The sequence below is a fragment of the Guillardia theta genome (genome assembly GCF_000315625.1).
Source record: "Guillardia theta CCMP2712 unplaced genomic scaffold GUITHscaffold_6, whole genome shotgun sequence".
NCBI classification, from domain to species: Eukaryota; class Cryptophyceae; order Pyrenomonadales; family Geminigeraceae; genus Guillardia; species Guillardia theta.
The window spans coordinates 649,742-670,821 of NW_005434668.1; the positions used below are offsets into that span (position 1 = coordinate 649,742).

General features: G+C 52.9%; 7 protein-coding genes across 7 annotated transcripts; 4 read left to right on the forward strand and 3 right to left on the reverse strand.

Annotated features, from left to right (window-relative positions):
* Nucleotides 1–192: 192 nt before the first annotated feature.
* GUITHDRAFT_150384 (hypothetical protein) lies at nucleotides 193–1,504 on the forward strand. Its single transcript, XM_005840258.1, has 6 exons — nucleotides 193–866; nucleotides 916–987; nucleotides 1,044–1,089; nucleotides 1,141–1,185; nucleotides 1,260–1,294; nucleotides 1,344–1,504. Exons 1-6 carry the CDS (start codon nucleotides 229–231, stop codon nucleotides 1,366–1,368), a joined length of 861 nt encoding a protein of 286 aa, XP_005840315.1. The 5' UTR covers nucleotides 193–228; the 3' UTR covers nucleotides 1,369–1,504.
* Nucleotides 1,505–1,785: 281 nt separating this feature from the next.
* GUITHDRAFT_101037 (hypothetical protein) lies at nucleotides 1,786–3,160 on the reverse strand (the record flags this gene model as incomplete). The annotated part of the gene is made up of 7 exons (XM_005840259.1): nucleotides 1,786–1,860; nucleotides 1,911–2,078; nucleotides 2,159–2,419; nucleotides 2,461–2,517; nucleotides 2,734–2,860; nucleotides 2,918–2,968; nucleotides 3,021–3,160. 7 exons carry the CDS (start codon nucleotides 3,158–3,160, stop codon nucleotides 1,786–1,788), a joined length of 879 nt encoding a protein of 292 aa, XP_005840316.1.
* A 285-nt stretch (nucleotides 3,161–3,445) lies between these two features.
* GUITHDRAFT_101038 (hypothetical protein) lies at nucleotides 3,446–8,794 on the forward strand (the record flags this gene model as incomplete). The annotated part of the gene is made up of 13 exons (XM_005840260.1): nucleotides 3,446–4,924; nucleotides 4,981–5,076; nucleotides 5,226–5,324; nucleotides 5,471–5,569; nucleotides 5,690–5,875; nucleotides 6,041–6,215; nucleotides 6,350–6,405; nucleotides 6,490–6,681; nucleotides 6,844–6,936; nucleotides 6,978–7,030; nucleotides 7,200–7,243; nucleotides 7,337–7,425; nucleotides 7,484–8,794. 13 exons carry the CDS (start codon nucleotides 3,446–3,448, stop codon nucleotides 8,792–8,794), a joined length of 3,972 nt encoding a protein of 1,323 aa, XP_005840317.1.
* Nucleotides 8,795–9,822: 1,028 nt separating this feature from the next.
* Nucleotides 9,823–10,872, reverse strand: GUITHDRAFT_101039 (hypothetical protein; the record flags this gene model as incomplete). Its single annotated transcript, XM_005840261.1, has 4 exons — nucleotides 9,823–9,870; nucleotides 10,049–10,116; nucleotides 10,160–10,216; nucleotides 10,359–10,872. 4 exons carry the CDS (start codon nucleotides 10,870–10,872, stop codon nucleotides 9,823–9,825), a joined length of 687 nt encoding a protein of 228 aa, XP_005840318.1.
* A 973-nt stretch (nucleotides 10,873–11,845) lies between these two features.
* GUITHDRAFT_150385 (hypothetical protein) lies at nucleotides 11,846–13,252 on the forward strand. Its single transcript, XM_005840262.1, has one exon. It carries the CDS (start codon nucleotides 12,513–12,515, stop codon nucleotides 13,200–13,202), a length of 690 nt encoding a protein of 229 aa, XP_005840319.1. The 5' UTR covers nucleotides 11,846–12,512; the 3' UTR covers nucleotides 13,203–13,252.
* Nucleotides 13,253–14,369: 1,117 nt separating this feature from the next.
* GUITHDRAFT_64440 (hypothetical protein) lies at nucleotides 14,370–17,038 on the forward strand (the record flags this gene model as incomplete). The annotated part of the gene is made up of 3 exons (XM_005840263.1): nucleotides 14,370–14,983; nucleotides 15,286–16,507; nucleotides 16,847–17,038. Coding segments are annotated over 3 exons (2,028 nt in total), but the record flags the coding sequence as incomplete, so codon positions are not given.
* Nucleotides 16,940–19,237, reverse strand: GUITHDRAFT_150386 (hypothetical protein; the record flags this gene model as incomplete). Its single annotated transcript, XM_005840264.1, has 4 exons — nucleotides 16,940–17,833; nucleotides 17,881–18,058; nucleotides 18,102–19,103; nucleotides 19,154–19,237. 4 exons carry the CDS (start codon nucleotides 19,235–19,237, stop codon nucleotides 17,787–17,789), a joined length of 1,311 nt encoding a protein of 436 aa, XP_005840321.1. The 3' UTR covers nucleotides 16,940–17,786.
* Between the last annotated feature and the right edge of the window lie 1,843 nt (nucleotides 19,238–21,080).

Here is a 21,080-nt window from a genome sequence, read left to right on the forward strand (position 1 = left end):
AGATAATGAGCAAAAAATCGTTTTCATCTGCAATCGTGAGAAGTTAGGCAAAAAGATGCAAGCAGTTTTAGTATCAACTTCATGTAAGCACTTCACGTCGAATATCTTTACGTTTTTTGGAGAAGATCGATTTATGTGCTCTCATGAAGACTGATGTAAAGATGGCTACCATCATTTGATCTTGTTGTGATTAGGTGTAACTTGGTGTTGGAAAAAGCAAAATCGAAAATGTCGGATCGACAGGAACCTCTTAAGCAGGAAGGGGAGTATGCTTCTGACGTACAACAGTCTAGGGGACCAGCCTTCTCTATCCAGCCTGATGATTCTGCTGAGATTCAGCAGGGGAGACCTCCTATGATGGGGGGTCCAGCAAACTTTGACAATGATGCATATCCCTCCAAAGTGACAAGTTTTGCTTATGGTGGGTCTGCAGAGGCTTCCAACCGTACTTTTGCTGTATCAGCTTCGGGCCGAACTTTCCTGTTCAGCTTACATCAACCGATATATCGCGATATGGAAGACAAGACAGCACAAATCTTCAAGTTCTTGAACATGGTTTGTGCCCTTCTTATGATTGGTTGTGGTATCTATCGGTTCTTTGCATCCTTCAGTGGCCGTATGGTGGTGGAAAGTTGCGACAATTCCAAGCTGCAAAGGCTACAGACTAATATAAATTCCACAAAATTAGACTGCAATGCAATCAAGGACATCATTTCAATTCCTGCTGATGGATTCCAAATCTTTGTCGTATCCTGCTTCATTATTTTCTTTGGCGTCGTCAACTTCATTGATGAAGTCCGGGGTGATTTGGTGGCTTGGATTCTCCAGTACATTGATGCTGTGAACAATATCTTTGGCAGAGGCATGTAAGTCAAGATAGCTTTGCCATAACCAATACTCACCCCAGCCTTGCAGATATCTCCTTCTGCTATCGTCAATTGTCATGACGTCTTCACATTCTTTTCTGCTCGTTTGTGGAGCTTTTGCGTAATTTGTGTCTCTTGGGAGTGTTAGATTGTTTTGACACATTTGTGCTCGGACAGGATGTCTCTTGCTTTTATCTACCTGCTGGCATGGTTTTTGAGCCGGGTGAGTTTTTCTCGACTCACTCTTCTGAGAAGTTGATCTGCATTGTTTTAGTATACTTCTCTGGGCGAAAGAGTCGGTGTGCATCACTACGATCAGGTACTCTCAAAGCCATGAAGGCCTTGCGCTTCTTGCTTGACTTAGTCTTGCTTGACTTAATCGTTGTTTTCCAGCATTCTGGACCGTCGAGCGACTCCGAGAACAAAGAGTACTGCAATCTCAAGTTGTTTGCTTCTCCATGACTTTGCCCTTGGCAGCAATATTTACACCGTTGCAGCTTGAGAGGCCACGATATATTCAAGTGTCATGATACAGGAGTTCGTTTCAATTCTTGAGGCTATGTGAATCCATGTCTATCAGCTGACAAATGCGATAAGTACGATTGTACCAAATTGAAGTAAATTGTAATCAAGCAGAAGACAGCAACATGTTTAACCAGACCGATTCCTTTACGGTGAAAGTTCTACATGATCCCAGCGATCAGCATCGACCCCGCTAGTGCCCTTACTCTCTTTCGATCCAAACAAGTTGGTCTTCCTTCCCTCTCTTCTCCTTCCGCCACTTCTGCTTCTGCTTCTGCTTCTGCTTCTGCTTCTGCTTCTTCAACCAACATGTCAGATCTTCTTGACATGGTCCATGCTCACAAACAGCATGAATTCGCACCTCGATCGATCCCGATCCCAAAGAGGATGGGATGAACTAGCCGTCTCCCGCATCCTGCTCGGGCGCAAACTCTTCTTGCTGGGACTGCGACTGCGAGCTGAACGTCGATTGCTAGACGACAGGCAATAAGCTGACATGAGCAACTTCACAAGCACCCTCACCGATCCATGCTCCTGCTGCGGCTCCGCCTGCTGCGGCTTGCTGGCTCTTTCCTTGCTGTTGACCTTGAGTTCTCTGTGCCTCGGGATCTTGATCGGGAGCGGGAGCGGCGGACGCTCGGGCTGGGGCTGCGAGAAGACTCCGAGCTTGCGCTGCGGCTTCTCACCGCCCTGCCAAATTCATCGACTTTTGCGTGGCGACGGGGCTTTCTGGTTCGACGTTCACGTGCAAGGGTCGACACAGACCCCACCTCAGCCACCTTGCGCCTGAAGACAGCGTTCTGCAGATCTGAGACGAACCGCTCTCTCCCCTCCTTGGTTTTCTTGGACCGCTTCGCCTTAGTGATCGCCCTTCTCTCGATGCGGATGGTCAGCTTCACTCCACCTATTGTTACGCCTTCGTCTTCATGGATAGCTTGCACTTTCCCGACGGGGATCCTATTGCCATCCATGAAAGTCCCGGTGTAGCTCCCGACATCTGTGATCCACAGCCTTCCCGCCCGGTAGTCCACCTGCTCTCATTCTCACGGGAGCTAACGACGAGACAAGAAACCTTGAGGTGCGTGTCTGCGACCTGCTCGTTGCCGGAACCCGTCAGAGCCACCTGGTCCTTGCGCTTCAGATTGCGGGAAAGAGACGAGGGAAAGAGACGAGGGAAAGAGACGAGGGAAAGAGACGAGGGAAAGAGACGAGGGAAAGAGACGAGGAAATGAGACGAGGAAATGAGACGAGGAAATGAGACGAGGAAATGAGACGAGGAAATGAGACGAGGAAATGAGACGAGGAAATGAGACGAGGGAAAGAGACGAGCAGCCAGGTCAATGACCTCATTGTTTGGAGAAGTTCCGACATAGAAGGGCGTCTTGGAGACTTCGAACCATCTGACGGGGCCTTGACTTGCCTCAATGATGAAGATCGGCCGGAGCCCCTCCACGGCATCCTGTTCCACCGGTCTGCAGTGAAAGTCACCAGACATGAAGAAAGTCTTCGCCCTCCTCGTTCTCGTCCACCTGTTCAGCGCGTTGTCATCGTCACTATAGTTGGAGCCATGATCCGAAGAGCTTTAAAGCGTGTATCAGCAAAAGCTTGTGTGAGTTCGGTATCGATGCTAACCTGCTCGAGTCACAGGAGTACTCGCCTCCTGCCGGATCCCCTATGGTGATGTACTCATCCTCTTCCTCGTCCTCTCTCTTTCCTCTTCCTCCCTTTTCCCTCACGCTCGTCTGCTCCCTTCCAGCCCCCTCTTCCTGCATGACACCTGACCACCGCAAACCGCTACTCCTACCACCCCCTTGATCCAATAGGAAATGACCCCTGCTCTCCACCCCAAAGCGAACATGTAGCCAGATATGCCAGGACCCAACGCGATTAGTCGGAAGTGATCTAGAGGAGGAGGAAGAGGAGGAGCAGGAGGAGGAGGAGGAGGAGGAGGAGTAAAAGGGAGGAGGAGGAGGAGGAGGAAGAGAGAGATGAAAAGGAGCAGAGCAGAGAATAGATGAGGGTGACGAGTGTTAAACCTCGAAGGATTCATCACTGAGATGACCGATTCTGCGCTTGATGCCTCGCTGGCAAAGAGAAAGTTGCTGGAGGACAAGCGCCGGCATGCTCGAGAGGACATTCTCAGGAATGAGTGGGGAGAAGATCTCAATCTTGTGGACGATGCCAAGACTAAAGCGAAGCAAGGAGCGAGAGGTACGCAGAAGCTGAGGCATGTTGCTTCACGACACGACAGCTCTCACTCCCTGTTTGCATGGACCATTCCTTACAGAAAGCACAGTGGAGGTCAGGCAAGCACAGTTGCGTCCTCTGCTTCAGAACTGGACTGTGAGCTAGTGAGCAATGAAGAGGCGAGGATAACCTGCGTGTCGTTCGCTGGGCATGCTCCTGCTGTCGTACTGGGCGACGAGAACGGTTTCCTTTGCTTGTGGCGATGGATCAGAGGCAAGTGGCGAGGGGGAAAGAAGACGAGAGCGCATGATAGTGCTGTGATGGCGTTGGACTGCGTGCTGGTTGATGTCATGCGGCCATTAACGCTCCTCTTCTCCTCCTCTCGTTCCTCCGCCGTCAAAGTTTGGAGGCTGACAGGGGAGGATGAACTGGTGATGAGTGCGTGTGTGGAGACGAGACTTTCCTCTCCGTCTCTGTGCAGAAGCTTCCTCTTGTCCAGGAGAGAAGGCGAGGAGGTGCGGGTGGTCTTGGCTGTTTCTTCCCGTGCCGGCGAGACCAAGCTCTTCCTGTCTACTGCTGCCCAAGAGGACACGTCGAATGTGGCCGACGATTCAACGATGACGGAAAGATTGCAGGAAGGAGGAGGAGGAGGGCTGAAGTGGTGGAGGGAGATGGGAGAGTTGCAAGGACACAAGTCGAAGATTGTCTTCTTGGATATCTTCTACTTTCATCAGTATCACGACAACAAGCGCAACATCAGCAGCAGCATCAAGTACACCAGCACCGACAACAAGAGTAATAAGGGCATCATCACCGCATCTCTCGATGGGAAAGTGAGGATCTGGTCGTTGACGGTGAGTGAAGACTCACTCCTAGAGTATCGATGGGACTGTCTGTCCTGTCTTGACGGAATTGTCAACACGAGCATGCAACCTCAGCCGTTCTGCACGTCGGAAGTTCTTCCTGGCGTTCTTGTGGCAGGAGAAAGATCGCACGTACAAGTGTGGGGCCTGAAACTGGCGCAGGAAGGGGACAAAGGCTTAACGGTGTCGATGAAGAAGCTTGACGAGAAGCAGGAGCACGTCTCCGACGTCTCTGGTCTTGCTGCTCGGACTGACGGCTTTCTCATACTGTCGAGCGACAACCATGGCAGTGTCGTTGTGTGGATGTGGGAAAAGGAGGAGGGGGAGGAGGAGGAAGAAGAGAAGGTTCAGCTTGTGGCTGTTAGGAAGATGCAGGTTTGCTCTGGGTCAATCTCCGCCTTGAAGTTCAACCGGGTGTTGTCAATGGTGTCGAGACTCGTGCTTGTTTGTAACGACAAGCTAGTCAAGGTCTTGGACACGCGACGGGTAATGCCTTGTATGGGTGTTGCTGCCTCAAGCGTCGTTGACCTGATGGTTTGCAGGTTGTGGAGGTGAACGAACATACTCCACTATTCCTCGTCGACGTCTGGTACCCTGAGATTGAATCTTCGCGGGCTCTCAGGGCTGCAAAGAAAGATGTGAGTTATTGTGGATAAGAAAGAGGTCCTGTCGAGACATCAAGACACCAAATTCATTGCAGAGACGTACATGTTTGTCGTTGCCTTGTATCTTGTTCTAGAATTGTTGTTTGTTGTTCGCTGACTTTCATCTTGACTGTGATTGTCAGGCCCGCTACGTGCAAGGAAGATGGAATAAAGATGCTCATGTGGATGAGAAGAAAAGGTTTTACTCGATGAGAGAAAACTTTTCAATTGCACTAGATTCGGTAAGATATCGCCCTGCTCCATTGCAATTCTTGATTCGACCCTTCTGCTTTCCTTTCACGTCATGGTCATCATCTGAAACTACTACTACTACTACTACTACTACTACTACTACGAACAACACTATCTTCACTCAACATTTCTGCAGGATCTCAACCTTCTGTTTGCAACTGTTGATGTTCCTGATGGAGCTATTCGCATGTGGTACCATAACTTCAAGAAGAACAAGATCAAATACTCCCAAGATGTATGTCTCTTCTTCTTCTTCTGCTGCTGCTGCTGCTGCCGATGGTGATGGTGATGGTGATGGTGATGGTGATGGTGATGGTGATGGTGATGATAATTGAACAAGCTGTCTGTTCCTCAGTCTTCAGTCTGCTGCATGACCGTCGCCAAGACGTCGAGGAACATTTTCCTTGTGATCGGTACAATTGACGGGACAATCAAGTTGGTCGACACGTCGTCCACGTCACCGGCGATGAACATGAGAGGAGTCAACCTGAAGAGAGCGGGGGCAGGCAGGGCACATGACGCCAAGATAACGACCCTCCAGGTAAGGGAGAGTAGAGGAAAGGAGACGAGACGAGTGGAGAGGTGGAGGGAAGGAGAGGACAGGAGAGGAGAGGAGAGGAGAAGAGAAGAGAGAAGGAGAGGAGGGGAGGGAAGGGGAGGAGAAGACGTAAGCATGGAGGTGTGTTGATACGAGCATGTGCGCAAGGCGTCACAAGATCAGCCTCTGCTTCTCTCTGCGTCTCTCGACGGGAACATCATCCTATGGGACCTTGACAGTCAGCTGTTAAGACTTCACTTCACCTTCCACCAGGACATCCGCCTCGCCTCCTTCTCCTCCTCCTCTCTCTACTGCGCCTTTTCTTCTTCTCCTCCTGCTGACGGTGTGACGACCCTCCTAATTTTTCCAGATCTCCATCTTTCTCTTTCACCACCTCCCTCTTGAATATCCTCTCTCTCTTTCTTTTCCTGACTCTCTCACCTCCTCCTTCCCTTCCTCTCTCACTGTCTTTCACAGAACATGTCTTGCATGTCGAGAAGATCCACGTGTACAACCTCAAGCATGGAACACAAGTAAGTGCGTCCACAACCTGTTGGTCCAGTTTCTCCACTCTCTCTCTCTCTGCTGTTCTTCTCTCACGCAGTTTCACCTGGCAGGTTTGCTCGCCCCTAACAAGACACGCCTCTCGTGTCTCCTGCCTCTCGTTGGATCCTCGCGCTGGTCGCTCTCTCGCCTCCTGCGCTGTTGGCGATCACGCCGTCACTGTCGTGCACCTTGAGGGCATGGACGAGGATGGTCGCGACCTGCCGGACGTGCAACTGGAGGGTCACGAGCAAGACGTTACTCAGGTCACATGAAGATTCCACGATAGACAGAGATGACGTCTGAGATGATGTCTGACATGATGATGATGTCTGAGATCATGGAGGAGGAGTAGGATCCCTGGTGGACGAGGGGAGGAGAGGAGGAGGAGGAGAGGGGAGGTGTTGGAGGTGATATACGTTGCTCAGATCCTTCATGATTGCACTGGCTGCCTCTTGTTCAGCTCTAGTCTAGACGGGGATGTACGAATGTGGGACCCGCGCACGGGAGTGTGTCTAGCGGTAAAGTTTGGAGCGTTGCGAGCTCTTCTCACGTCCTGCAGGTCCTGCGGGGGAAGGGACAAGCTGTCTTTAATGTCGCACTCAGCCTTGCGAGGTTTGTTGGGGGGTTGAAGAAGCCGGGATAATGTTACGATGATGATGATGATGATGATGACGACGACGACGACGACGACGATGATGATGATGATGATGAGGAGGAGGAGGAGGAAGGGGGGGGGCAGTGACTTTGATGATGATGGATGCATTGACTTGTCGGTTCGCAGAGGATCTTCAACATCTTCATCGTCTCATCGGATGCTGGCTGCAGGTAAACTTCTCACCTCCTCCCTCGGGCATTTGTGAGCGTTTGCGGAGATGATAAGGGGACAAGAGGAGAGGGAGGAGGCTGAAAACATGCCAGTTGCGTCCTCCGGAGAGATCAATGTCTGGGATGTGGAGAAGAGAGCATGTTACGCTGTTTGCACGCTGAAAGATTTTTTGACGAAGCAGGTCAGTGATGTTTGGGAAGAGGGAGAGGGGAGGAGAGGCAAGTTGTGATATCAAGCAGATGGAGGGAAGGAGATCGAAGCTTTGCAACGATCTCCTCGGTCATGCTTGGTATGACGAGCACGGACAAGTTACCTCCTCTCCCCCTCACGGCTTGGACTCTCCTACCTCCTCTGCTGTGGCCGCATGGATGCCCTACAGCCATGGTAGAAGGCTTGCTTCTCTGCTCTTGCGCGTCAGCTTGAGCGATCCGCTGGTGGAGTGGGAGCGAGGGCGGCATAGGAGGAAGTTGATGATACAGAAGAGGAAGGTGGAGCAGGAGCAGGAGCAGGCGAGGCTTCCCAAGTCAAAGCAGAAGCTGATGCGTTTCAAGGGGAGGAGGAAGGAGGAGGAGGAGGCCGCGCTGTTGGATCCTCTCTCATTGGAGCAGAGCGTGAAACAACGGCAGCAGGCGGTTGTCCACCTCCTCTCGCATCTCCGACTCTCCTCCCCTGGTCACCTGGGAGCTAAAGTCGCACTGGTTCGCCTGCTACAGGCTGAGGACGAGACGCTGCGATCGTTGGGCGCGTTGGGTCTGGGCCTGCTGGGTAACAAGACGGAGGAAGAAGAGCTGAGAAAGAGGTTCGAGCAGTGGCTCTCTGATGCGAGACGAGGGAGCGGAGGGGGAGAGGAGGAGGAGGAGGAGGAGCATGGGGGAGGGTTGGCTACTAAACAGGGGGAAGGAGATGATTCAGCTGCGAGGAGGAAAGAACAGCTGCTTGCATACTGGCAGAAATGTGACGGGGAGACGAAGAAACTTGGTGAAGAGGAAAACAAGTGCGAGGAGAGCTACAAGAAAATAATCGAGACGAGCAAGGCAAAGCACGAGATAGAAACATTGCTGTCGGACCGTGCAGATGCAGGAGGAGGAGGAAGAGGAGGAGGAGATTTTACACAGGAGAGTCTAAGGGTGGAGCAGCACAAGAAGATGATGATGATGGAAGAGACGTTGGCAGAACTGGACGCGCAGCTCCTGCAACTTCTCTCCTCCTACCTCGAGTTGCAACGTCAGCATTCGGCTCTCGTCGACGAGGCAGCCATCCGTTGCATCGCCCTCATGCTCCAAGACAAGTCGCCTGCCGTCGTCAAGTGCGCCATCTGCTCCCTCGGCTTTCTCTGCCCGCCAGGGATCCCCTCCATCATCCGTCTTGTCCTCCCCTCGCTCTCCCATCCCCATGATGAGATTCGTGATTTTGCGGCGTTGTGCATCGGGAACCTTTCAAGAGGAGCGAGCGACAGCCTCGTCCTCCTGCTGCATGTCGTTGAGGCTCCGAACGTTAGCAAGGACGCCATCCTCTCCGCGTTGAAAGCTGCAACGTTTGTGCTCAGGTGATGCACCCAGATGAAAGTAAGGCGAAGAGGAGGAGGAGACGAGGAGACGAGGATGAGGACGAGGAGGACGAGGAGGACGAGGAGGACGAGGAGGACGAATACCTCGACTGACTTTCCATCAAGCAGAAATCGATCGGAGGGTCTGGTAGAACAACGAGATCGACTTGACCGTCTCTTTCTATTTCTCCAGCACCCGGACAAGCAGATCAGAGAAGCGGCACGGACATTGAGCGGTTGTATAGCACGAGAAGATGATCGAGGTCCTCCTTCCCATCCTGCCCTTCTCCTCTCCCTCCTCCTTCCCCTCCTCTCCTCTCTCCTCCCTCTCTCCTCCTTCCCTCCTTCCTCCCTCCCCCCTCCTCTCCCTCTTCGCCTCCCTCCCCCCTCCTCTCCCTCTTCTCCTTATAGTTCTGGTTTGCTCATCCTCTGTCTCAGAGTTCCTTTTCTGCCCTGAGGTCATCGACCGTCATCCTCCTTTCGCGCCTGTGAGTTTTCCTTGCGTCCCTTCAGTGTCTGCGTCAATGGTCGTGTTGATTCAGATCAAACTGCTCTCTCCCCCAGCCTCTCTCATTCCTCCTCAGGGCTTCGATGTCCCATGCATCAAGACCGCCTATGAAGAAGAGTTTGAACGAGGTCAGGCACCAGTCTCCTGTCATCTTCACCTCTGTTCTCTCCCTCTCCTCTCTTCCACCGACGGTCTTTGCGCTCTTCTCAAAGTCTCTCAGGACGTGCCTTATCCAAACTCGCTCGAGGACCAGCCCCCTACTCGCAGTACGTCGCCACTCGCATCCCTCCCAGCACCAATCCAGGTGACGCGCACCTCTCTCCCTCTCTTCCTCACTCGCACGACTTCTTCCCCAACCGCTGCTCAGGAGCTGACTCGACTAGGCAACAAGCGGTGCATCATCTGGCCCACTGAGAGTCTGAGGACAAGCGGATGAGGTGAAAGACCAAATGAGAGGGTGAGGAGGAGAAGAAGAAAGGAAGCCAGAGAGCGAGAGTTTGTGATTTGTCAGTGCTCAATATACATCAGATGACCACAAAGCGAGCAGGCGGAAAGATGACAAAGAGCGAAAGCTGCACGTAGCGAGGTTAGAGCAGAAAGCAGACCAACGGAAGAGAAGAGAGGACAAGACGTAGCAGGAGCAGGAGAACGAGAGGCGAGTTGAGTATGAGGAGCGAAGAGATGAGGAGCATAGACGAGAGGGAAGTAAGGGGGAGAGAAGGAGACGCGAAGGAACCATAAGATCGCTACCTGCATGAGAGAAAAGAATATTCCGAGCAAGTTTGGCAGTTGGACAAACCAATCGTCGATGATAACTCCTGAGAAACCCTTACACTTGAGCCGACCAGAGAATAAGGTCACCGTAAAAGTACCAGGACAAACTGCTGAAGAAGTTCATCAAGGCTAAGAGGAAGGGAACTGGGACAGGCAGACGTTAGCAAATTGAGAAGGAACGTGAGGGGAGATGAGAAGAAAGGAAGAGAAGAAGAGACGACCACACTACAAGAAAGCAGATCATGCGACCCCCATGATAAGACAACCAGGAGGAACAAGAGCTTACCACTCTCAGCACTTCGGCTCTCGAACACAACCCGCACGGTAGCGAGCGGAGCGACGAAACAAGCGATGGAAATGAAATTCTGAGCAGCTCCAAGGAAATATCTGCCCTTCGACTCCTCCATGTTCGACGCCTGGTAACAGGCCCCGAGCAGCGTGACGAGAGAAAGAAAGATCTCCACGAGCAGCCTCATTCTGCCATGATAATACCGCTGGTACGCAAACAGATAGGCTGCCGTCACCGTCACCCCGAAGCTGTTGAGCATCATCACGAAGGTGTCGCGAATGAGGAACCCGTAGAAGGTGGAGAGACAAGAGTTGATGAAGTTGGTCAAGTACGGCAGGTAGCTGAAGTGCCCTGTGTTGTTCTGCCTTGCGATCCTCCTGATGACGGGGTAGGGGCTCAGATACTGCGCGATGGTTGCAATCAGCGCAACGATCTGCACGGGGAAGAGAGCGAAGTGAAGGGGAGAGGGAGTGTCGATGACGACGTGACCCGCTGCTGTGATGGGGGGCATGAGGGTCCAACCAACTCCCTCCAACTTTCACTTCCCTGGCCAGCCGCGCCACGTGGGAGAGAGCATGCAGCAAGCACCCGCTTGGTCGATCACGACTAGTCCATGCCGTAATGTTGGATATCGCGGAGATGTAACACCTGCCTGCACACGTGCACATTAAATCGCTACAAGCAACTGAAAATTTCCATTGTACTGCCCCCTAATCTCCCTCCCTCCATATGTTTTCCCTAGCATCACCCTCTCCAGGCAGCAGAAACCCCTTCTTCAAATCATTCTCTTCGATCCTTCATCTATCCTTATCACGGTATGTCATCTATCTGAATATCCTGCTTCTTGTCTGAGCTCCTCGGCTTCATACCTCACACATCATATCGCAGAGCAGAGCTGATTCTTTCTTCGCAAGTGACTGACACTAGATCATGGTGAGCCTCTTCTGCAACTCAAAGGGACATTGTGTGCAAGTGTCTCTTCATACCGTTCAACGTATCTGCATGGTTCCCCACCGCTGCCTCTTGTCTTTCTCTCCTCCTCTTCCCTCTCTTCCCCTTCTCCCTCCCAAGCCTTCATTTCACAGCATCGCGACGCCTGCTACCCTACCCAACTTACCGAAACTACCCCTACCACCCCTTGGATACACTACCCCACGTTCTAAGGCAAATATTCGGGCTGCTCTACCTCACAATTTTCCTTAGAGTACCCCCGTCGTTCCTGATAGTACCCCTCATCGTTCCACCACCCACCCCTCAAAAATGACCATATACACTTGTACCCAATCAGGGTATGAGCAAGGGGTGCAAAATTCACCCCCACCCCTTTTATGACAGAGAAAAACAGGGGTAGTATTCCACAACGGTATCGTGAGCATGCCCCGACAATGTACACCCACCCCTCCGTCTCCCTCTCAACTGGGTGAAGGGGGTAGGGGTCATCGGACGGGGTCATATCGTGTGCAGGTGTAACCGATGGAGTTATGGCGAGACGAGGGAGCGAGCGATGGAGATGGGGAGAGGAGACGCTGCTAGTGGAAGCAAAGCAGATGCGCCATCTCAGTCGTGCAGGTGCTTCGTCTCTCTGCTATCGTCATCCAAACTTGATAAGCGATAGAACTGTGCGATAAAAACGTTGGCTCCTGAGCTAAAAAAATGAAGGAAGCTGAAACAGAATGGATACGAGAGCATCTTCCCTTATCGGAGGAGGATAGAAAAACTGTCATGGTAACATTGGAAGCGTTGAAGGGCAATGGAGGAGGTCTGTCAGGCTGCATGAAGGTTGTAAATGTATGCTGGCCTAATGACAAGGCCTTGACATTCGTGATAAAGAATACTTCAGACAACGGATTCGCACAGAGTAAAACCTTGGGCCTGTATCGAGAGGCGCTGTTTTATCAAAAATTTGCAAATGAATTCCAAAAGGCGTCTATTCCCCTGGTGAAAGTATATTATGCTAAGGGCGATGCAGATACGGGAGAACGAACCCTGATGATGGAAGATCTGAGAGAAAAGTCGGTGCTCAGCGGTTACTTCTTTGGGAGTGGTTCTCCTTTGAATTGGGGAAGAGACTTGAGCGAACATTTAAAACGACTTCCCTCCCCTCTCACCGCATTTGATGTAGCTAAGCGTACCTTCCAAGAGGCTGCCAAGATGCATCGTCGGTATTGGTTGGATCCGTCGCTGCTCCAGCATGATTGGTTGCGAGGACGAGACTGGATTCAAGGACGAAACCAGGAGAGCTGGGAGATGGCACAAAGGCAAGGGAAAGAATCATGGATGCGAACTCAAAAACGAATTGCAGAGAGTAACTGCCAAGTGGAATGGGATCAAAACCTCTTCGATTGCATGTCTGCTGCCATGAACAGTGTGGACTGGAAAAAGTTTCAGAGCATCTCGGGGAACCGACCATGGACGCTTGTGCATGGAGATTTTCATCCTGGGAACATCATGTGGGTATTCGAACCTCAGGGATATCCGTTGATGTTGGATTGGGAGATGGTAGGGTTGGGTAATGGTGCGCAGGACCTGAGTCAGTATTTGATCTCTCATGCGAATCCAGACTTGCGAAGGGAGATCGAAGAGGACTTGTTAAGATTGTACTATGACGTGTTGGTGGATCAGACCCTCCCTGGGAATCCAGAGCTGTCGCCGGGTACGTACTCATATGATCAGTGCAAGCATGACTACGTTGAAGGAGGAGCGAGACGGTGGATTTGGTTGCTTGCAATTCTGTGTGAAATGTGCCCTGACTCAATGAATCAATACTTTGCCGATCAAACTGCAGCTTTCCTACGAGATCATGGGCTGCACAAAGGCAATATTGGAATGCCACAAGTTTGAATGATTCTTGACTTTCTCCGATTATGAATACATTACTAAGTTACTACTACAAGTTACTTCTTGTCTATCAAGCGGCTAGATTCCGTTTGCCAACTTGGCAAAGTCATCGGGGGTGGGGGGAGGGGGGGAGGGGGGAGGGGGGGAGGGGGGGCCGTTGCAGAATGTGGGATGTAACGGCGAAGAAGGTAGTAACAAGACTAGACCACCGGTAGGAAGGTGGTTGCAAGAGGGGTGGTGGTCAGCCGACAGCCGTTAAGTTCCGTGGTGAAGATGGCGGGAGCAGGAGGCTGAGGAAGGAAGCAGAGGGGAAAAGGGAATGGCTGAGAGCAGAGCAAGTTGAGCGACAAGACGTGATCACAAAGATGTATTGAGCATCTACAAGTGAGCATGAATCTTGGGCATGCAAGAACTAACAAGAAAAGTTTGCAAAGTTGATAGCGGAAATTCAAAAAAAAACACCAGGGAAGTAGAAGAGGCAATGATTTTCAAGCATCAACGTCTCCATCACTAGTCAGTTGAGACCTCGCCATGACCAGTGAGGAGGGAATCGCTTTTCTCCCTGAGGTGAGGGATGCGCTTCTGCAGCGCGTGGGAACTCCTTCAGGGCTGATAAAATCTTTAAACCCCAACATGTACAGTAAAGGTTCGTTGATGCCAGATTGGACCCAATCGCGTACAGTCAACGTGGAGCATCGTCTTGGCCGGACATATCCCATGGCTGAGCTCAATGTCAAAGACTTCGTTCGCCTCCCCCGGTTGTCCACAAGGACTAGTCGCATTCTCGACCCTTCAGATGCTGCCAGCAGATCCGGGTCGCCGCTTGATGGGGGGGCGAGGAGAGAAGCTCTGCTGCGCTTCCAAGCGAAACAGTCGGACATCAAGCCTCTGCAAGTCGCACTTGCCAACCCCTACACGCAGAAGATGAAGCGACTGAGCACGAGGAGCGAATCGAGGGAAAGTGCTCTGTCCAGCCAGAGCACGAGGAGAGAAGAGGCGAGGGTCGAGGTTGCCATCGAGAACGAGGGAATCTTTGTGTGTGAGCTCGACCGTGAAGCAATGGACGGCTCTCTGCAGAGGTGCATCGCGGGAGAGCTCTACTCCTTCGGGGTGTCGCTCAAGTATGGTTACGGTAACGCCAAGGTGGGGACAGACATCGACCGGGAGATGATGGAGCAGTGGCTCGTGAAGCAGGGGGGGATCAACGCCTTCTTGACCGGCCCTAAAGAGATCAGCTGCACGTGTACCCACGTCGCTCAAGGGGCCTACGCGTTCACCTTCAGCTCCTCGCTTGTTGGTCAGTATCAGCTGTGGATCTTCGTGGGCAAGTCGTCCGTGGGTGGCAGCCCTTTCCCTGTCCGGATACTTCCTGGGCCAGCCAAGGGAAGGAGCTGTCACGTGACGGGCCTGGGGCTGTGGTCGGCTAAGGTTGGCATGGAAGCTTCCTTCGAGTGGGCGGCGAAAGACAGCTACGGGAACAAGGTGGAGCAGGGAGGCGATCCCTTCCTCGTGGCCGTCTTGGGCCCAGATGAGATCCCAGTTGAAGTGATCGACCACAAGGATGGAAGCTACAGGGCTGCCTACACTCCCACCATTGCCGGGCAGTATCGCATCTCCATCACTCTACACAAGGAGCACTTGGCAGGCAGCCCGTTCCTAGTGTCTGTACACGAAGCGACGGCAGACGCGAGCATGTCGACTGTGAGCGGGGATGGTCTCGAAGATTGTCACGTGGGGAGGACAGGCATTTCCTCATCGAGGCGCTGGACAGGTACGGAAACCGAGTGATGCACGGGGACGACAAGTTCGTGGCTGACCTGGAGGGGCCGGGGGCCGAGAAAGTTCACCTCATCGACATGGACGATGGGACGTACGCGGGCATGTACATGTGCCGATGGAGCGGAGACTTCAAGCTTCACGTGCTGCTGGACGGCACGCCGGTCGCTGAGAGTCCCTTCGACATCCACGTGCGTCCGGGCCCGACCTACCCTCCCAACTGCGAGTGCACACTAGTGAAGCTCCCGATGACTCGCCTCCTCTCCGTTGCCGGAACTCTCTGCTCCTTCACCATCTTCGCCAAGGACAGATTCGGAAACAGGAGGGAGGAAGGTGGCGACGACTTCGCGGTGCGATGCAGGAGCCCAACAGACACAGTGAACGCGGTGATCAAGGACAACAAGGATGGGTCGTATGTGACGGAGTTTCGATGCTTCAAGGAAGGGGATTACTTCATCGAAGTGAAGCTGGGCAAGATAGACATCCAAGGCAGCCCCTTCGTCTTGACTGTTGATCCTTCCAGCACTTTTGCGATGGAGTCCATGGCCGAGGGCATTGAGAATGAGTTCGGTAACGGCCTCAAGATAGCGCAAGCAGGACGACCTGTCCAGTTTCGAATCCACGCGAGAGATGAGTTCGGCAATGTGGTGCGAAAGCCGGGAGACGACTTCCAGGTGCGCATCCTCGAGGTGCAGGAAGGCATCCGAGTGCGAGCCAAGGTGATGGACAACGGGAACGGGACGTACGAGGTGACGTGGACGGGGATGATCAGAGGCGAGTACGACATCCACGTGGCCCTCAAAGACGAGCCGATCAAGGGCAGCCCCTGGAAGGCCGTCGTTCGCACTGGCAACGCCTCCGCCGAAAAATGCACGGCGGAGGGATCAGGGCTGGGAGGAAGCAGCGCAGGAGTACCGAACTCAATCCTCGTGGAGTCAAACGATCACTTTGGCAACATCGTGACCAACGGGGGGGCGAAGGTGGAAGGAGTTCTCGTGTCCCTCGATGGATCCCTCAGCATCGCCTGCGAGGTTGCTGATCACGAGGACGGCACTTACACTGTGACCTATGCCGCCAAGCGCAGCTCCGAGTACTTCCTAGCTGTGCGGGTCGACGGGGAGCACATCCATGAAAGCCCCTTCCTCATCTTCGTGGACCACACAGTCACCGACGCGTCTCAGTGCATGGCAGAAGGAAAGCACGAGCATGGCGATGGCTTGAAATATTGCTCGGTGGGCGATGAAACTGGCTTTCAGATTTTTGCATTCGACACGTTCGGAAACAGGTGCACAGTTGGAGGAGACAGCTTCTATGCTGTTCTCAAAGGAGAGAAGGACGTCAATGTTGAGATCCTCGACCATCAGGACGGGCACTACACCTGCTCCTACACCGCCTTGTGGTCAGGCCAATACCAGTTGCATGTGACATTGAACGGGCAGGACATCCAGGGAAGCCCGTGGGGGATCGAGGCGATAGGAGCTGAGATCCACCCGCCCTCATGCTACATCCATGGCCCGGGGATCTACGCGACGGTCGCAGGCAAGGAGGCAGACTTGCACGTGCAGGCCAAGGACAAGTACGAGAACATCCGCCAGGAGGAGGACCCGATCGAAGTTCACATCTCCGGACCTGAGAAGGTCACGATCCTACGAAGATACCTGGGTGAGGGCCAGTACGACTTCTTCTGGACCGCCAACTCCACTGGGGTGTATGAGGTAGACATCAGCTGCCATGGTGAGTCTCTTGGTACGGCTCCTTACTCGGTTAACGTCGGGCCCGGGCCCATCCACCCGCTCAACTGCATCGCCACCGGCGACGGGCTGCACTCGGGGATGGCAGGGATACCCAACATCTTTGTGATCAACTCCAAGGACATGTTCGGCAACGCGAGGACGCATGGGGGAGACAAATACTCTCTCTCCATCTCAGGCCCCACAGTGTGCGAGGCCAAAGTTCGGGACCAGGAGAACGGCAGGTACACAGTGACATGGTCGACGCTGATCAAGGGGTCCTACTGGATTCAAATCACTCTCAACGGAGAGGAAATCTCCGGAAGCCCTTACCTCTGCGAGATTTCTCCCTCCTACGTGGACGTCGAGGCCTCGCAGGCGTCAGGAATGGGCTTGCTGTCCGTCGCCACCTTCAAGGACTCCTCCTTCACCATCCACAGCTACGACAAGTACGGCAACCATCTGGACAAGGGCGGCGACAGCTGGGAAGTGTCGATCGTCGGGGTCGAGGTCCCTGAGGTTTCGATCCAAGACAACGACGACGGGACGTACCTGGTGAGGTATCAGTCGACGGTCAAGGGTGTCCTGCAAGTATATGTGGGAATGAAGGGGAGAGAGCTGGTGGACAGCCCGTTCGAGGTGTACTCGGACTCCAAGGTGAGGAGGAAGCTGGCGCAGGAGAAGGCTGCCAAGCTTGCATCCAAGCAATCGGAGGCAGAGAAGCGAAGAGACTCTTCGGTCGCCATCATGAATGAACAGGTGAAGAAAGTTGGGAAGAAGAAGGAGAGTGACGAGGAAGAGTCGACACTGCCGACAAGGGGGATGAAGATTCTTGGTTAATCGTTGCAGCCATGAAGACGGCGGTCCTCTTTTCCCGGAACGCCATTTATTCCGGCGGATGCTTATCCCTAAATCGTAAGAAATCTGTAAACGCAAAAAGAGACTGCGAAAGAGACTCCAGTGGCTGTCATTCCGGGTTGAAACATCATTCAACGACCAGCCTTCGAGGCTCGCATTTCTAAAGTCTCTGCAAGATCCTTGAGAGGACAACACAACAATAAGAATACGCCCAAGAATTCATCTACAATGTGAACAACAACTGGAAATCTACAAGGGCAGACGCGTTAACTGCACAAGGGTCAGTGAGCAGAGGAGGAGCGCAGTGATTCCTTCACCTGTAGGCTCATCTTCAATCGAAGCCGTTCTCTTAGCGTACCACCCAATCGCTACTCCAGCAGCAATGGCAAGAGTTCCGTACGTGTAGGCCGCTGCCTCAAGCCCGAACAGATGCACAGACGATCCCAGCACAGCAGGACCGAGGAAGGCGCCGAGGTTGTGAGAAACGAAGGCAAGCTGCACCAGAGTCAGAAAGGGAGGGAGCGAGGACTGACCTCACCTGCTGCAGAGCTGGTGAGCGAGCATCTCCCTGCCCTACGCTGTCCACCATCCTCAAGAACACACCCGTGTAGACAACACTCGCGCTGCATCCCAACAGCATGACCGGAACAACCTCAACCGCCAAGGACTCCGGGCTGAAGAGCGCGAGGAACGCGACACCGTTGCAAGCTAATCCAGCACCCACCAACATATTTCTGTTGATCTTCTCCGAGACTAGAGCCGCCACGTTGGCCACGAAGATGAAGGCGATGGCCGCGATCATCATGAGGCCTCCCAGAGCTGAAGCAGAGGTGGCAAAGGCGACATTGAGATGGAGAGGAAGGATGACTTCACTGAACGCAACGGTGGAAGAGATGAGCAGGAGAGACACGAGCGAGAGAAGAGTCTGCGGGTCCTTCACGTGCGGGGTCAACGGCTCCATCTTGGTGAACTCAGCATCGTTGTCCCTTAGGTACATCATGACCAAAGAGAAGACGCCAGCGAGAGTCAGACCAGCGAGCAAGCAAGGAATAAAAGCTCCATCCGAGGACAATGAGCCGCCGATGAGAGGGCCCATCGTCAGGCCGAACCCGCCGCAGAAGTAGACCATGACAAACCTGTTGCCGCGCTCGGACGAGGGATAGAGCGAGTCTAACATAGCGATGCTCCCTGATTGCAAGAAAGTGCTTCCAACTCCTCCGATCGTTCGACTCAGAAATAGAATGGGGAACGAGGAGCCAGCCATGAACATGATGCAGTTGAAGAAAAACACCACCTGCGCTGTCGCGATCATCATCCAGCACTTCACATGCCCAGCGAGGAAGATCGTAAGAGGAGTTCCCATTGCAGCTCCAAAGCTGTAGCTAGCGAACAGAAGCGCAACCTCAGCAGTAGAAAAGTAGGCTCCTGTTATCAAGTGGTAGGAGGGAACAAGAGGGATAAGGTATGTGTACAAAAACCCTGAAAGAAAAATCGTGACACAGATGACTATGAAGGCGACCTTCCTCTCCTTATCCTCCACCTGCATTATATCGATTAGTCTCCAAAGCATCATTCGCATCATGAAATCACATTCGCGTTGAATGCTCCAGCAGCAAGGTTTCCTGCCCTCAACAGGAAAGAAGCCTCCGCCTTCTGCTCACTGTCTGGTTCCATCTTGGCACGAGTATAGAAGGCAGAGGGGGATCAAGGGAATGAATGTAGCCCTAACGCCACTCCTGCAGGAACAATCAAATTCATTTCAATACAGAAAACTTAGAGGATAACAACATCTCTTTGCGTTTTCATGTCAGGGATTACAACAACAAGATAAAATTTGTCATGTGCAATATCACCGAAACACCTGCATTTAGATTACCGCAATCTTGTTGATTCTGGCATCATTGATTTCGAACAATGTCTCTTTGTATGCACACAGATATCAAGAAGAAAAGCATCATGCCATGCTTCGATTCCTCCCTTGTTCCCTCCAGTGTAGTTCGATTGCCTTCTGAACTCTCAATTACCACCCTCGTCCTTCCCTTCAAACTAGTGCACTTGCTACTAAAAGTAGTGTGTGGCACTCTTCTCTTACACGGTCTGCCGTCGCTAGCCTTCTCCTCTCTCTTCCTCTCTCTTCTCCTCGCCTTCTATTCCTCCCCTTGTTGCCCTCCATTGACACGACAGCGTCTCGACCTCGGTACCAAAAGAGGATCACCCTACCCCCACCCTCACATTTGCCACCCCACTTCAGAAAAAGTCCCACCCCTCGATTATCTATGAGTACCCGGTACCTTTACCACCCTCGTGAACTCCTTACTACCCCACGAAAAGGGGATACTCCCTTGCACACCCCCTTTGAGATCACCCCTACCCTATCCTTTGATCAACACCCAACCCCTTTTGCGTAGTACAAATGTTGGAGGAACGAGCTGAACAAATGTGAAATTTTACCTCTTGATTTGAATATTTTATTGTTATCTTGAATAATTTTTTTCGAATTGACGCAACCATATTCGGATTTAGAACCCACCCAACTGATAGCTTTCATTTTGATTGTGACGTGGGTGGGGTGGGGACTACTGATTTGCAAGGGTCTAGAATTGAAGGATTTGAAGGGGGTAGTTGTCAGTCATACAAAGGGTAGGGGTAGTGGCAAAGGGGAGGATCACCTAAAGGTAGGGGTGAGGAATTTCCCATAATTTTCTTCCTGATTTAGAAATAGTGGTCATGTGTGGGGATGTGGCTCCCGGTCAACACACGGTCAGTGATCGGACGGCCGCGCGGCCCGGCCGCCCGGCGCCGGGCGACCCGGCCGCCCGGCGCCGGGCGACCCGGCCGCCGCGTCGGACAGACGGTCGCGCCCGCCGGAACGGGAAACTTCCCGGAGTCCCGGCCGCGCACGCGCGTCCACGAGACCTTCGGCGGCCGCCGAACCAGCTGAACGCCCGCTGTCAGTACCGTACTGACAGCGGGCGGCCCAAGCGCGAAGCCGCGCAGACAAGCAGCCTAAGGGTCAAGCAATCAAGCAACAAGCAGCAGGAGCATGCAGGAGGGGTAGGAGGCGAACAAACGGAGATGCTCGCAAGAGGGCAAGCGAGCGCCTTCAGTGATGCTCCCATCAAAGTAGTCGCGACTCGCACGTCCCTCGATTGCATCGAAGAGAGCCTGGCGGTCGAGGGAGTTGAAGGCGTTCTTTGCATCCAAACTCACCAGCACTGTGGGGTGGGCAACATCCTCATCATCACCGCGAGCGTGAAGGGGCAGGAGCGCTGACGCGGTTTGCGAGAACTTCAGGCAGTCGTCACGAGTCTCGATCGAGTCCGAACTGAATCGCTCGAGGGTGAGACGAGAGGACACACAACGAAGATTTACTGGCAGAAGGTAAAAAGTGCCTGGAGTGTCGGATACAAAACAAAGCATGAACAAGCTAAACCTGCCTGCACACAGCGCACAGCGAGAAGCTGCACAAACACACACAAAACACAAGCCCGAAAGAACCAGCACTGCTGAGGAAGTG